Source organism: Corticium candelabrum, chromosome 8 (assembly GCF_963422355.1).
Source record: "Corticium candelabrum chromosome 8, ooCorCand1.1, whole genome shotgun sequence".
NCBI lineage: Eukaryota > Metazoa > Porifera > Homoscleromorpha > Homosclerophorida > Plakinidae > Corticium > Corticium candelabrum.
Genome location: NC_085092.1, coordinates 6,401,466 through 6,416,465, shown reverse-complemented (window position 1 = coordinate 6,416,465; position 15,000 = coordinate 6,401,466). Strand labels below are relative to the sequence as shown.

Below are 15,000 nucleotides of genomic sequence, written 5' to 3'. Positions count from 1 at the left end.
GTAAATTTTGAAAAGAATTTTACTCGAAAAACATTGGAAGCAGTACAGTACATACAGTAGGATGTCACTTATATGAACACCATACAATAGGATGTCACTTGTTTGAACACCAGTTAACCGAACACGTCGGTCTAAACGGCCGGTGCCTTAGACTCACTCTAGCTTTGTGCACACAAAACGGTAATGCACATGAGCATCAGAGTACACGTGTAGTTCTCATCCGTGATATTGCAAAGTCGAAACCCAAAAAGGCACAGAAGAAGAAGCTAAAACAAGTCGTTTGTTGATTTTGTCTCTTGGTGTGGTAAGTAGTGCTACGTAACAATAATAGTACATGTATTAAGTTACTGTATTAAGTTAGTGATCCTTGGAGTCCCAGATTCTGTATGTGGGTGTGTCAAGTAGGCGTTAGTTATCTTGACTATTCAGAGTTATGAATGGGTCAGAGAACGGAAGTGTTCGGCTAAGAGACATCCTACCGTATACATGCATGTATACATACATGCGCAGGCAGTGTGGAAAATAGGGAATTATTTGGCTCAGACAGTCTGAGTCTAGGTAGGACATTCATGTGTTGTTACATGTCCAATTAAATGCCTCCTCTACTGCAGCCGTTTTGCATGTCATTTCTTGCAACTAACTTCCAAGGGAGAAATGGTGTTAAAGGCAGCTGAGGTTTCCTCTGGATAAGCATGCTAGGAGGCACCTAAGTTCATGAAATTAGCAGTTACACCACTGGAAAGACCGTCACATGCTAAGAGACAAGGTTTACACTATCATATATGCGTACAGGTGGATGTTTTGTCCAAACACATCCCAACACTGGTGCAGTATTTGGCTAGACAAGCAACACATTTGGTGGGACATTGTCCTATGTCCTACCATTATTTTTCACACTGCTGACAGGCATATATACACAAGAGATTATTACTACAGTAGGACACCACTTATCTGACGGGCATGGGACCAAAAGGACGTCGGATAACTGAAAACGTCAGATAACTGATGCATTTTGAAAAATGACTGCAGAATACTTAAAGAAGCTCAACAACCAGCTCACAAATTTCAAGTTTGTCTTCAATCGTTAATACAACTCTCTTCCTCTTTCGTGGTTTGCTAGCCATCATTTGACGACACGTGGATCACGGATACAGTACAGTATGCACAGGAATCGTATATCCTAGCGTACGCACAGCCTTGCAGTTCAGACAAGCCATGCACCGTCGGATAACACGTGCTGTCGGATAACTGGGTGTTGGATAAGTGGTGTCCTACTGTAACAAGTTACTATGACTGACCAGAAGGCGATGAATTGCGAACGTCACTGTATACGTAAAGTGATTGTAATATCTGTTGTTGTTTCTATTACAGATGTGTTTGGTTTACCCACTGCTAGTAGGTATGATGGCATGTGTCATACTCAATCGTTTAGTAATATTTTAATTAAATTAGTTTTAATCTGTTTTTCTATTGTAATAGCATAGACACAGAAACGACAGAACCTGCAGCTCCAAAGGCTGTCAAAAAGGTTTCAAAGTTATTATTATTATATTGTGTTTGTTCGGTTAATAACTTATGTCTATTGCGTGTCTGTCTGCGTTACTTGTTCTTCTGTTTGATCGGCCAGTTTCCTCGTCTGTGTGTCTGTTTGTCTGTCATGTGTGTGTCCATTCTTGTGCTGGTCTGTTTTGTTGTTTGCCTTTTTGTTTATCAGTATGTCTGTTTGTTTGCCTGCTTGTTTATCAGTTTGTCTCTTTGTTTATCAGTTTGTCCATTTGTTTATCAGTTTGTTCATTTGTTTATCAGTTTGTCTATTTGTTTATCAGTTTGTTCATTTGTTCATCAGTTTGTTCATTTGTTTATCAGTTTGTCTGTTTGTTCATCAGTTTGTCTGTTTCTTCATCAGTTTGTCTGTTTGTTTGTCTGTTTGTTTATCAGTTTGTCTGTTTGTTTGTCTGTTTGTTTATCAGTTTGTCTGTTTGTTTGTCTGTTTGTTTATCAGTTTGTCTGTTTGTTTATCAGTTTGTCTGTTTGTTTATCAGTTTGTCTGTTTGTTTGCCTGCTTTTTTTATCAGTTTGTCTCTTTGTTCATCAGTTTGTCTCTTTGTTTATCAGTTTGTCCATTTGTTCATCAGTTTATCTGTTTGTTTATCAGTCTGTCTCTTTGTTTATCAGTTTACTTTCTCTAGGTTCGTATCACTAGGCGAGTAATTACAGAGCACATAGAAGATCGCTTCATAGCAGAAGATGGATCAGTAGTGTTTGTCGAACACAGCGAGGTTTTCATTCTTTACTTTGTCTATTTAGTTACGTGTAACTGTTCTATGTCTGTGTGTTTGTTATTTCAGCTAAGACACGAGCCTACGTATTTGCAGCAAGAGGAGCAGCTTAGAGAACAAATGGAAGTGCCAACAGAGCAGCAGGGCAAAGAAGGTGCTCAACGAACAAGGGCTAGGAAGAGATTACGGTCAATGGCAAGAGTGGGCCTTGCAGCATCGAAGGTGTGAAAGAATGTTGTTGAATAGTGAAATGGGTGATGGAAGATTAAGTAGCCAGTTGAATTACAGACAAACAGATACAGACAGACAGACAGACAGACAGACACATAGACAGACAGGCAGACAGACAGACAGAAACACACAGAGACAGACAGACAGACAGACAGACGGACAAACAGGCAGGCAGGCAGGCAAACAGACCGACAGACAGACAGACAGACAGATGGATGGATAAGTGGATAGGCAATCATTGTGTATGTTCAATTATGTTTCTGTTTTAGTCTTCTAGTTCTACTTCTGGCGAGAAAGACACCATAAGAAGAAAGCCACCTCGACGCCAAAAACTCCTAGACTCTCCTGTTGCCACTTCTAAGCCTTTACCAAAGAAGAGATTGGTAACACAAATGTGATGATATATATGTGTGGGTGTGCAGTCAATATTGTGGCACCTAATAGGTTGAAGTTGCTACAAGACGTTCACCCAGGAGAGCAAGAGCGAACTTACAGACTGGAACAAGAGTATTTGCCAAGTGGTTGGATCATTCTTACTATTCTGGGCAAATACAAGAATTACTTCCACGAGGAAGGTAGAATGTCTTGCGTAGCAGGTTATGTGTTGCTAATGTCTAAGAGATGCATCGTTCCAATACAATAGTCTAATGTATTATACAGTAGTCTAGTGTATTGTGAGATGCGTTCCTCCAATACAATAATCTATTGTATTGTGAGATGCATCCCTCCAATACAATAGTCTAGTGTATTGTGAGATGCATCCCTCCAATACAATAGTCTAATGTATTGTGAGGTGCATCCCTCCAACACAATAGTCTAGTGTATTGTGAGATGCATCCCTCCAATACAATAGTCTAGTGTATTGTGAGATGCATCCCTCCAATACAATGGTCTAGTGTATTGTGCGATGCATCCCTCCAATACAATAATCTAGTGTATTGTGAGATGCATCCCTCCAATACAATAGTCTAGTGTATGACAGCTGAATTCCAAAACAAGCAATGCCCAGACATTTTCATGAGGGCAAGACATTATTAGAAATTATAATAACACACCCTTGGGTACAAAGTAGCATCTCAGGGAGCAGCACTACGGCAGGATTTGCAGCAGTGGAAAAAGAAAAACAAAAGGACAAGAAGAACAGAGAAACTGCCAAGTCCCTAGGACACATCTTTCGGCCAATCGCAATTGAGGTTTTTGGACCCTGGGGCCTCAAGAGTGAAGAGCTACTGACAGAAACGAGCAAAATGGCGCCCATGCAATTGGACATGCCAGCGGGGCAATTCAAAGCACAGTGGTCACGTCATTTGTCGGTGACACTTCAACGACTACATTCGGACATGATCAATAATCAGGCATTGACAATCGTTGGCAAGAAGGAGCTTGGTACCAGTGTGCCAGCTAACCTTGCCAAATGCCAATTTGGTTTTGACTTTTCCTAAATTGATGTTCTTGTGTGTGTGTGTGTGTGTGTGTGTGTGTGCTTGGTTGCATTGTAGTTTGCATTTTAGTTTGTGTCGTAGTTTACTTGTAATTTGCCTTGTGCTTTTGATGACAGTTCTGGAAAATATGTATTGTGATATGCATCTCTCTAATACAATAATCTCTTATCACTTCTTGTTAGGTTTAATGTTCAGTTTGACGATGGTGATTGTCGTGAAATTAGTGCTAGTGATATCATCAGTCTGGTAACCTTTGAAGCACTCTGCTTGTCATTTCTCATCTCAAACGTTTTCGTTCGTCAACAGGATTCATTGCCTATTGGCTCATCAGTTCTTGTTTTGTACAAACCTCTACAATATGAGAATGGTAATTTCTATGACAAATTATAGTCATTATGTGTAATGAATTTCTTTTATGTTCTAGCTGTTGTGGAAGGCTATTGTACAGTGAAGGGAGAGCCAGGCTACGTAGTGAGACGGAGTGGCAGAATGGAAAAATACCCTCGAAGTCAAGTGATTTTGTCATCAGATCAGGCGTCTGTGTTGTACAGCAGCTCAAGCTCTAGTCCACCAAGAGGTTGATAGTTAATTAATTAACGAAGTATTGGATGAGAATAATGGCATTTGAATTGTAGACACATCATGATTGGTTAATTGATGCATCGTGCTTGCTATTACGCTATTGGTCTTTGCTCCTTTGTGAGCTTAGTTGCTAGTTTCTTAACCAAATGTGTGTGTGTGTGTGTGTGTGTGTGTGTGTGTGTGTGTGTGTGTGTGTGTGTGTGTGTGTGTGTGTGTGTGTGTGTGTGTGTGTGTGTGTGGTGTGTGTGTGTGTGTGTGTGTGTGTGTGTGTGTGGTGTGTGTGTGTGTGTGTGTGTGTGTGAGCTGTTATTCTAACTTTCTTCCAACATCTTGATTGTAAGCATTTGTGTTTTATCTTCATTTGCTTCATTTCAGGGCCTCGAGACACAGACAGCAGTGACACATCTCCAAAGTTTCGAAGGGTTGCCACCAGCACTGCTAGACAGACCTCCATGTCATCTGCTACATCAAGCAGGAAAGACAACAAACAAGACAGCAAGCATGCATCCGAAAGTCCCCGTAACGCCACATCCTCAGGCAAACAAAAATCTACTGGAAAATCAGGTACTCACTCACTTAGTTAATAGCTGCTGTGGCAGTCAAACTGATGGTGATTTTGTTAGTGACGTTTGTCAATGAGAAGGCAACAAGAGGAGCTTCTGTTCGAGGCGTATCATCGACTGCCGCGATTTTTCGAGATTGGCTGTTTGTTGTTACTCGTGGAGACCAGCAGAAAGGTAGAATTGGATATTGTATTAGGCAACTTGCATTGTGTTGTGACAATTGAATCAACGGAAATGTAAGTGTACAGTAGTAGCTGGCATGTTCAGAGAGCATCCCTCTAATACATTAGTCGTACAGTGTGATATTGACTACGTGTGTCTTTGACTAACAACAGCAACTGTGTGGTATGTGGTAGGTACGGGATGCACTTCAGACATAGCGTTTGATAAAGAGCAGTTGACAGAGCAGATTACTGAATTCGGTGGTCAAATTATTGATGATCTCAGTGAAGTATGTACTCGTTATTAGTGTTTTGTTTGCTTATTTTAGGATTTCTACCTACTGTGTTTGTTGGTTTTGTTTAATCCATTTGTTGTTGTTGTTGTTGTTGTTGTTGTTGTGTGTGTGTTTCAGTTTGTTTGTTTGTTTGTCTGCCTGTTTTCTTTGTTTATTTGAAGGTTGTATAGTATCTTGTTTTTAGTTCCTTCTGTACTTATTTTTTGTAGATCAAGGACTTTTCTCAATGTTTTGTGATTGCCAGTGGCCCGTGTCGAACCATAAAGTATCTCCAGGCATTGGCTTGCGGAGTCCCTTGCGTATCACACACATTCATTCACGATTCTATTGAACAGGTATACACACTCATATGACTACCCACTATTAGTAAAGTCAATGAAACACAAGACAATGACAATGAATATACATAACTAGTGTAGAAAGACAACGAAACAGATGATGTTTACTACAACATTAGTATGTCATAGGGTCGGCTTCTCAACCACAAACGGTATCTACTTCCTGCAGGATTTTCCTATGAACTAAACAGGAATGTTAACTGGTGAGTAATTCCGACATCTCTCGTGCATCCAGTTGTAGCAGTTATTGATATCAACTTACAGTGTTGAACGAATGAAGCGGGCGACATCGGACATTCTTGAAAACGAGAGAATCATTGTTGACGGCGACCCTGAGTTTAGAGTAAAATATTTGTCTGCTTGATTGATTGATAATCAGTAGTATAGCTGTTGCTGTTATGTAGACCGACTGGAGCAAGATACTGACAATGTGCGGAGCCAGAGTCAGACAGAAACTGCCAAGGAAATCAGTTTTATTGAACGGTAAGCTGACTGTGTAACTCAATCATGACTTTATCTCGTCACCATGATTGCCTATTACTTTGCCAGTCAGTTGAACGGTTTGAATTTAATTAAATTATTTAATTAAATTTAAAATTATTTAGTTTAGTGTATGCTTGCATCACTCCATCTGAGATGCTAGCCATGACAACACTGGGATGGTTTCAAATGGTTGAAAGAGATGGTAAATTATTAGATCAAGACCATATGGCTTGGAGTGCTACGCCCATTGACTTAGTTTTAACTTTTTATGGGCGTGGTTTGTTATAAGGAGTGAAGCTTGTTAGCAAGATTGTGCATGTTTCAGTGCATGAACATGATGATATGGTAGACGATTGAATCATCTGTAGCTTCAATTGTGATTGACATTCGCACAAAGTCTCAAACAAGTTGTTTGTGGTATACTGTAATAGTGGTGGGTGGTGGGACTAAAGTATGCTCAATATTTTATGTCGTAATTATGTTGAGAATCGACTGTTAATTTGAATAGAAAATGATCAAGATCGGGAATCAAATTGGTGCGATTGTGTCGTCTCCAGTGGTCGGCCGTCGGCGAGTTTGCAACGACGGGCAGGTTTTTTTGGCATTCCGATTGTGTCTGTAAACTGGGCAACTCAATGTGTTATCAATGGCCAAAAGATGGATTTTAATGGCGACGAGCGGTATCATTACGAGTACAAAGAGACATGATAAATTGTGAGTTAAGATGCGTTTTATGTGAAAGAGTTTGTACATGCTGATTAGCTTTACATCTGGGTATTTATAGAAATTTTATTGTTAAAGTATTGTAACGTGCGATAAATTGAGTATTTTTACACAAGTAGAGGTGACGTGATGTAGCGAGTAGTACTATACAGCAATATATTTACTTGACATATACTAAACAGTATGAAGACTAGTTTGTGTCACTTGTTGTGTGAGAGTTCTGCGTCATCCTGTTTGTTGACTACAGTTGCTAACATACGGGAAATTGCAGAATTTGTCACATGGGGCAACTATTACAAGACTTGATCATGTAGCTAGAGTCGACATTACAGAGTATATTTGTTTTGATGTCATACGTTTTTCATTGCATCTTGTGTTTGCTTGTTTGTATGTATTCTGATCTGATGGCATGTGTATCAATTAAAATTATTGGTTTTGAGCAAAATTTAAATCAAAGAAGTGATAATTTATGGGTTTGTATAATATTGTGTCTTTTGTTGTACTACCAGAGAACACAGTGAGTGTGCCACTTCATTGATTAGCAAGTATAGACTAAACTGCATGTTTTCATTATTTTTTTTATCATTTTTAACTTGGTACTTCTCAAAAGGAGACTTTATTTGGTCATTGTTGATAAAGCTAGTAAAGGTGTAGCTTCATTCCCAGACCCTCACGCTAGCACATGTGCGAGAGAGTCTGGGGACGAGGCTAACTAAGGTGTGGTATTGAGAGCATTATGAACCAACAGGCTTGTTTGGTCATCATGTCTCTAGTTACGTCTCTAATGCATCAACTCAGCAATGCTGTTTGATGTGTTTGCTTCGAGTGAATGTTTTTGTGATTTTGGTTTGGGCAGAGTGATACCGAGGGACGGATTGATGCAAGTCCGTTCCAACAATAGGTGCAGTGTGGGAATTGTGAGTGAGGATTTTGTCAGGCTGTCTAGTGGGAAATGTAGGAAATTGAATTAGCGTAACTACTTCAATGACGTCTGCTAAACACAATGTAAACACTCATTTAGAAGCTTGCGTTGGCATTCTAGAATAGCTACAGAAATGCTACTGACAAAAGTAGGCGCGTCTGCCTCCTCAAGCTCTGAATTGAGTTCGCTTGTGACTGTGGAGATGGACCCAACAACTAATTGGCTGTCTAATGGGTTGTAAGGAATGCAACTGAGGTGATGAAATCTACTCTGTAGGTAGAATAGGATGGGACATGTCAGACTGGGATGGAGTCTCCATATGTAATATTCCGGAAGCTGCTTGTTCTAATGTATTTGAGCATTATTCTGACTGTTAGAATACACCAGTGTCTCCACCTCCTCACGTGAGTTTGGGAGGTATTCCATGTTTGTAAGTGCCCGGGATACCAAGATCTGGTAATTTTCCCACACTGCACCTATTGTTGGAATGGACTTAACTATTGAATTTGTCAACAATATATGGTATGGTGGATTTCATTCTTTGTGTGACATTACATAGCATGGATCTGACCATCCATACTGTACTCAACACTAACTACTTAAATGGACTCACATGCTTAGGCAAAAGTAAGAGATCCAATGTCCCAGCTTTGCTGATTCAGTTGGTCCTCTTCTCTTCTTGTGCAGACGACAGGCAGAGAACGGTCTCTGTACAACGAGAGACCTTTCGACGAGTTTGGATAAACAGAAATACTAGAAGGAAAATGATCAGCAGCAGCAGCAGTATGGTAGTCGAGAATAGTCCAACAATTGCAGGATCATATACGTCATCGTGTGATCGAATTCTGGTCTCATTGATCAACATTCGAGTTACTGGATTGATCTGCTTCTGGTTGTGCTGCTGCTGCTCCCTCTGCTGCTGCTCCTTCTGCTGCTGCTCCTTCTGCTGCTGCTCCTTCTGCTGCTGCTCCTTCTGCTGCTGCTTCTTCTTCTGCTGCTGCTTGTGCTGTTGCTGCCTGCGGTGGTGGTTGTGCTGTTGTAGAGTCACCTCGTGGTTTATCCGACCGGAAATGGATCTAGACTCATCAAAAGAGCAGACGGTGCCGTCGAGTCGAGCGTCCGATCTGCACGCCGTACAGTTTGAAGATCCCGACGCGAAGCACGCGCTACACAACGGATGACAAGCCGTACAATCGCCCGTCGCTCCGTCTCCGTACATTCCCGGCGCGCACGTCGCAACGCAGACAACACGACGTCCCTCCGACACAAACCGACGGAACAAACCCAACGGACACGACGGCAGACACCGATCGGAATAGAGAGCCCACTCGCCGTCGCACCTCGTACAGCGAGCCGGACCAGGACCGAAACAAGAGAGACAAGACGAATGGCATCGGTCGCAAGTCCACCTGTTGGCATTCCTATAGTAGCCGTCCGGACAGTCGATGGAGCATCGGGATCCGTGCAGGTAGTAGCGACGAGAACAGCGAACGCATTTGGTCTGTGCATGTGCAGCACTCCGACACTCTTCGCATCGACGTCGACAAGGCGGACACTGTTGTGCGCATTGTGTACACACATCTGAGCCGTTGCAGCGACGAAAGGCGGCGTCACACTGCAGACAACGCAGGCGGACGTTTGTCTGTGCGTTTGTTTGTTGCGTGAAGTGACCGAGAGGACACTCGGACACGCATTTTGTCTCGTACAGAGAGTATGGTGTCTTACAGCTGGTACAGACCGTCGGGTTGCGGCATTGCGCGCATCTCCGCGGACACTTCGCGCACCGACGCGTTCGACTGTCGGCATAGTAGCCGTCTCTGCAGCGGCGCACGCACGCTAAGCTGCGAGGCATGTTAACCTCCCGGAACGTTCCCGACGGACACTCGGAGTCGTCGAGCTGCTGAGACGCGACGGAATCGCGGAAACAGAGCGAGCCGTCGTGTCCGCAGTACTTACACACTCTGCCTTTACTCGATTTCGTCATCTCGTATCCTTGCGGGCAGCTGAAGAGGCACGTGCTGTCGAGCATGTAGTATCTCGATTTGCAGCTCGTGCACGCGTCGTGGCTTTCGTTGCGACACGACGAGCATAGCGCATTACACTGTCCACACCGTGACGACAGTCGGTCGAGGTAGTAGCCCTCGAACGCCTCACAATCCGCCACACAAATGACACCATTGTTGTGCTCGAGGGTCAAAGGGTGGAGATTAGAGGGACAGGCGTCGTGGCAGCGTCTCTGATGGAGGACTTCTGGATGGAAACAGCTCAGGCAGTCGGTGTTGGCGGGTCCGTCGCAACTTGAGCAGTTTGTGGAGCATGGAAAGCAAGTCTTCTTTTCCTTGTGGAGGTAGTAGGAGGTCCAACAGTGAAGGACACACTGTCGGTAGTGCGTGTGCCTTGCCTGTTTGTAATCAAGCATGTTCCATCCGTCTTTACATTTATGACAGTAACGTTTTGATTTACAACGCGTGCATCCGGTCGGACACTTTTTACACACGAAGGGTCCGTTCTGTGTCGACGAGCGTGCGCGGTAGCGTCCGCGCGGGCAGGTGGACGAGCAAGTCGCGTTGCGTCCGTTTGTCGTAAAGAGGGAGTAGAGATGAGGCGGACACGTCGCCACGCATGTGTAATTGTCGCCTTTGGTGGCGATTTTGAAGTGAAGACAGCCGTAGCAGTCATCAGGCCCAGACCCGAAGCACCCGGATAAACATTCGGAATGACACGTGGTGGCGTTATCCGGGGATTCCTTTGTTCCGTAGAGACTCAGATTCCAGCGTTTTAACGTGATTTTGTTGCCTCTTTTCTTGGCTATAATTTCGAGGGTCCATTCGCCCGTCGGGTCTTCGCCCCAGTGGAATACGGTCATGAACGGCCAGTTGGTGAATCCGTCGTTGCTGTCGTCGCGAGCGCGATGACGGAGGAGTCGCGACGTCGTGCGTTGCGGAGAGGTGAGGTGGATGGTGACGTCACCACGGAAAGACGCAGACAGAGTGATGCGCGCCACGACGTGTTCTAAGCTGCGGACTTCGTTGGGGGTTCCACGACATCCGCTCGTTTTCAGATGTATCCTAATCCGGTCACCGTTGGTCCTAATCCGGGCACCGACCGTTCGACTTCTAGCAAACACACACAGTTTGTCACGTGTTCACGCTCTTATGTAATAGTTAGATCATGGTTGTAGGGATCTATCAATGTTAGTTACCCCAAGCCAGAAGGCTTATCAAGTAATAAGCCCGAGTGGCTAGGATCACTAACATTGATAGATCCCATTACAAACCATGCTCTATAATATGTCACGTGACCGATAGATGTAGTGTGATTGGTGAATTTAATCTGTTGGCAATTTTGAATCTGTCATTGACTGAATGGAGAATGACCGTGATTTCCAACTTGTGACACTTGGTCCTCAAGAGCAGCTAGAATGGTCTTCTATCAAACCACAGGTCTCTAACATAGCGCAGGTCTCTGGTCTCTATCATGTATAGACGACCTCACATTGACCAATCAGTGTTCTTAAAGTCACGTGACATATTCTAATTGCCGTTTTATCTTACCGAGGTCTAGACGCGTTGTAGCTCTCGACGCATGCGTGTTGCTCTGGCACTTGTTTCCAGTTCTTGGCGACCTCGACGACGGCCTCCGCGTCTAGGACTCCGTACCCGAAAACGTGACTTACATACCGTCCGGCTGCGTTTACCGTCCAGTCTTCATGATTGTGATCGATGATTTTCGCAGTGCGCACTATGATATGCTGCACGTCTCTCCAACTCAACAACGGACTATAGAAACACGACACATGACACTCCCCGCGGGGGCCCCCGGATAATCAAGTATTCGTACTTTGCTTGTAAAGCCAATGCTATGATTCCGGAAGCGAGAGAAGCCGCCGCTGACGTCGCGGAGATCTCACCGCACGTGCCGTTGGCACTAGTCGAAAACTGTCAGGAGAAAGAGTTATTAACCTTTATAGAGAACAATAGAAGCGGCTAGGGGCGGAGAAAGTCGGTAACGCACGTTAGGGTTCACATGTTATATTCAAGCCATAGCCTCGATCTCCCAGACCTTGTAGCGCCAATTAAAATTTTTAATTAGCACAAACGGGTCTGGGAGGCCGAGGCTATGTTGAGAGTGACCTTGAATGGTCTCTGTCGCTAGCCGTACATTGTTATTGTTTACTCTGTTAATAGTAATAAAAACTGAGCTTACAATTCCAGGTCTGTAGTCTAACTCGTTGTGTGGGTCATCTCCACTGTAGGTGGCTGCTAGGATGGCCGAGCAGTGCTCCGTGTAGCTCGGCTTCGTCCCGTTTCCCGACACGACAGTGATGGAAATCGTGTAGATGCTGTTCTGGTAGCCGTCGCAGTTGCAGTCGTCGAAGCTGCCGCCATTCCCGGCACTGAAAACGTAAATAGCTCCCAACCCGTCTCTTCCCTGTATTCATATAAATTAGTCTCTAGGCCACAGTAGACTTAATTAATTAATTATCTAGGGGTGCAGTACTTTTACTTAACTTAATTAATCAAGCTAATCATAAATGGATTAGCTAATCCAGCTCATCCAGCCGATACGAGGATTAGAGCTAATCCTTCTATTAGTCTGGATTAGCTGGACTAGGTAAAAGAAATCCACCCTAGGTTCTCATCTTCCGGACGTCCTGTTCTCAGTACCAATTATTACTAACTTTAGTAAGCACTAAAACTAGAGTGTTTGTGCTAGAAAAAGTAAATCTAATTGAGCAGATTGCAGCCGAAAAACTCACTGCAGCAGAGTTCCCGTATCTAGTTGCCCGAACGCATATCGACTGTACTGTACAAGTCGACGAGGCTCAGTCGGTCAGGAACAATACACGCAAACGAGTTCAGAATTCGACATTCCAAACGTATTTGAGCGATAAGACACTCAATTACACATACTGGCCTCGAAGTCCCAGACCTTCACGCATAGGGAGGATGCTTGCTCAGCGCGGGAGATGAGAAGGTAGTAATTAAGTTTATGTGGCCTTAATTATTCGCAAGCGACACTGAGTGCTGTGTTTACTTCTGTAGTTCCTTTCTCTAGCGTTTTTCTCGTTCGCCTCCCTGGTCCGCCCAGTGTGCGTCCGTTACTCGGAATCGCCCAGCTGCAGCTGTAAATATCTACTTTGCTGCGCCCGAACGACAATGCGGCGGCGCCCTTGACGTCCGTAAACGAATCAAGTGGCAATCGAACACCTGCAATCAAGCACAAGATCAGTGATTCACTCTGTACCTGCACCACAGGTCTCACCGCCCAGGGATGCGTCATAGGCCACGCCCACGCCGCAGACTGAGTTCTTTGAGGCGGCAATTGCGCCTGCCACCAGTGTGCCGTGCCTATATATAACAACAATCAGACACATGAGTTGGGTAGATGTAGAGAGATTGGATATTGTTATTGGGTTACGTTGGTTGGAATGAGTCTGGGTCAGGAAAAGGGTCCCGATCTTCATCGACGTAGTCATAACTGATGTCTGCTTTCTAGACATAAACGTCACAAATATTAATGTCGTGCTATTAGTGGTATGTTAACACGGATTACGTAGTTAGCCTTGAGATCGGGGTGATCATGATAGATACCTAGAGACACGACACACAAACACCAATATGTAAACACGTGTAGTGCCACGTGGTCAATTAGTCTCACTTAGCCAGACACTCTGCTGCTATCATACCGGGTGGGAAAGGGTCTGGTCAACTTCCTTTGACGTTGCTGCATTACTGTACCCTCAACGTAATAGGTGAACTAGACACCGATACAAACAAAGTCTGGTATCTAGTTCACCAATTATCCAAGCAGCAGGCAACATAGCATTTCTCACTCCCCCCCGGGTAGTATGACGTCGGGAGAGTGTCTGTCGATGTGGTGCCTTCTAATGATTGAAGGAACTCACCGGTGTCAAGAACGGCTATGACTACACCTTTTCCTGTAAGGCCTTGCTTCCACACTGGGAGTACGTTAATGTCCAGACCCTTTGGACCACCCGCCTGGCCCTTGTTTACCTACAAAAAGCATCAAACAGGTGGTCACGATTGATGGCAACTTTGTACGAAAACGATGATACCAAATGCCATTGCTTGTGGAAGTATGGATCTCTGGGTGTTTGAAATCCAGTAAATTCTATTTCCTGTAAGATTTGCTGCTCGGCCTGTACAACCTTTCACAGAGTAAGATAAACATTAAACTGTTGAATACACGTCCATTGAGTCCGTTTTGTAGCTACTGTGTTGGTGGACAGTTTGTCTTAGTCAACGCCTTGCTATACCTGAGGCTCATCGAGCAGCCTGTTTGTTACCATTTCGGCATGTTGTGTTGACACAACACTCTGATTGGATTGTAGAAGTCGATAGCAGCCATCTAACCCTTCAATCTACACACAAAAAGACTGATCAGTTACATCACGAAATATCGAAGGTGTAAGCACCACCTTTCCAAAATTCACAAATCCATGCCTCAGAGCAATGTCATCGACTTGATGTTGTTCACCTGATATTTCAAGTGCCCACTGATTTGTATACAACACACCAGCTGAGTTTGATATTGAACAGAACACAAAGGCAAGGAGTCTGATTCTGCACGAATGTCTGAGCAGACGATCCATCGGACGGTTCGAAGAGACTGGGGACGTGGAGGAGCAACCACGAAATTAATGTGTCTGATTGGACGGGTTAACTTTGGAATATTGCTTGACTGCCTTAAACATTGTAAGAATATAAGGATTAGATGTTAAGTGTTTGATTCAATACGCAACTGATGTGGACCGTCTACTGCCTATAACGATATTGCCATTTTGCACCAACATATTGTTATGAGGGTGATATTGTCATTTAGATAATGGTATTCGTGCTGTACAACGTATTCGCATTTGTCAAGCTTGTCGACAAGTTGGCAATCCAATTTGGTATGCTCTGTATGGGTTCGATCGTGTATGGTTTCAGAGTGAAGTAGAGTGGTGTGTGTGTGTG

At 44.0% G+C, this 15,000-nt stretch overlaps 2 protein-coding genes across 2 annotated transcripts in view; one reads left to right on the top strand and one right to left on the bottom strand.

The window, feature by feature from the left end:
• The window catches only part of LOC134182967 (uncharacterized), an 18,806-nt gene extending 11,523 nt beyond the window's left edge, over positions 1-7,283 (top strand). Inside the window, exons 19-35 of the mRNA XM_062650410.1 lie at positions 1,372-1,399; positions 1,480-1,528; positions 2,190-2,279; positions 2,349-2,501; positions 2,780-2,893; positions 2,955-3,085; positions 4,135-4,198; positions 4,259-4,319; positions 4,377-4,529; positions 4,910-5,098; positions 5,158-5,271; positions 5,454-5,548; positions 5,764-5,889; positions 6,022-6,095; positions 6,157-6,235; positions 6,297-6,375; positions 6,884-7,283. Coding sequence (XP_062506394.1) covers positions 1,372-1,399; positions 1,480-1,528; positions 2,190-2,279; positions 2,349-2,501; positions 2,780-2,893; positions 2,955-3,085; positions 4,135-4,198; positions 4,259-4,319; positions 4,377-4,529; positions 4,910-5,098; positions 5,158-5,271; positions 5,454-5,548; positions 5,764-5,889; positions 6,022-6,095; positions 6,157-6,235; positions 6,297-6,375; positions 6,884-7,083 — 1,799 coding nt within the window. The 3' untranslated portion in view covers positions 7,084-7,283. The remainder of the gene's footprint in view (positions 1-1,371; positions 1,400-1,479; positions 1,529-2,189; positions 2,280-2,348; positions 2,502-2,779; positions 2,894-2,954; positions 3,086-4,134; positions 4,199-4,258; positions 4,320-4,376; positions 4,530-4,909; positions 5,099-5,157; positions 5,272-5,453; positions 5,549-5,763; positions 5,890-6,021; positions 6,096-6,156; positions 6,236-6,296; positions 6,376-6,883) is intronic.
• Positions 7,284-8,553: 1,270 nt separating this feature from the next.
• The window catches only part of LOC134182966 (proprotein convertase subtilisin/kexin type 6-like), a 10,837-nt gene continuing 4,390 nt past the window's right edge, over positions 8,554-15,000 (bottom strand). Inside the window, exons 5-16 of the mRNA XM_062650409.1 lie at positions 14,463-14,540; positions 14,301-14,405; positions 14,100-14,192; positions 13,929-14,037; positions 13,577-13,614; positions 13,442-13,515; positions 13,286-13,371; positions 13,058-13,230; positions 12,227-12,451; positions 11,861-11,958; positions 11,575-11,799; positions 8,554-11,133 (exon numbers count right to left, since the gene is read on the bottom strand). Coding sequence (XP_062506393.1) covers positions 8,679-11,133; positions 11,575-11,799; positions 11,861-11,958; positions 12,227-12,451; positions 13,058-13,230; positions 13,286-13,371; positions 13,442-13,515; positions 13,577-13,614; positions 13,929-14,037; positions 14,100-14,192; positions 14,301-14,405; positions 14,463-14,540 — 3,759 coding nt within the window. The 3' untranslated portion in view covers positions 8,554-8,678. The remainder of the gene's footprint in view (positions 11,134-11,574; positions 11,800-11,860; positions 11,959-12,226; positions 12,452-13,057; positions 13,231-13,285; positions 13,372-13,441; positions 13,516-13,576; positions 13,615-13,928; positions 14,038-14,099; positions 14,193-14,300; positions 14,406-14,462; positions 14,541-15,000) is intronic.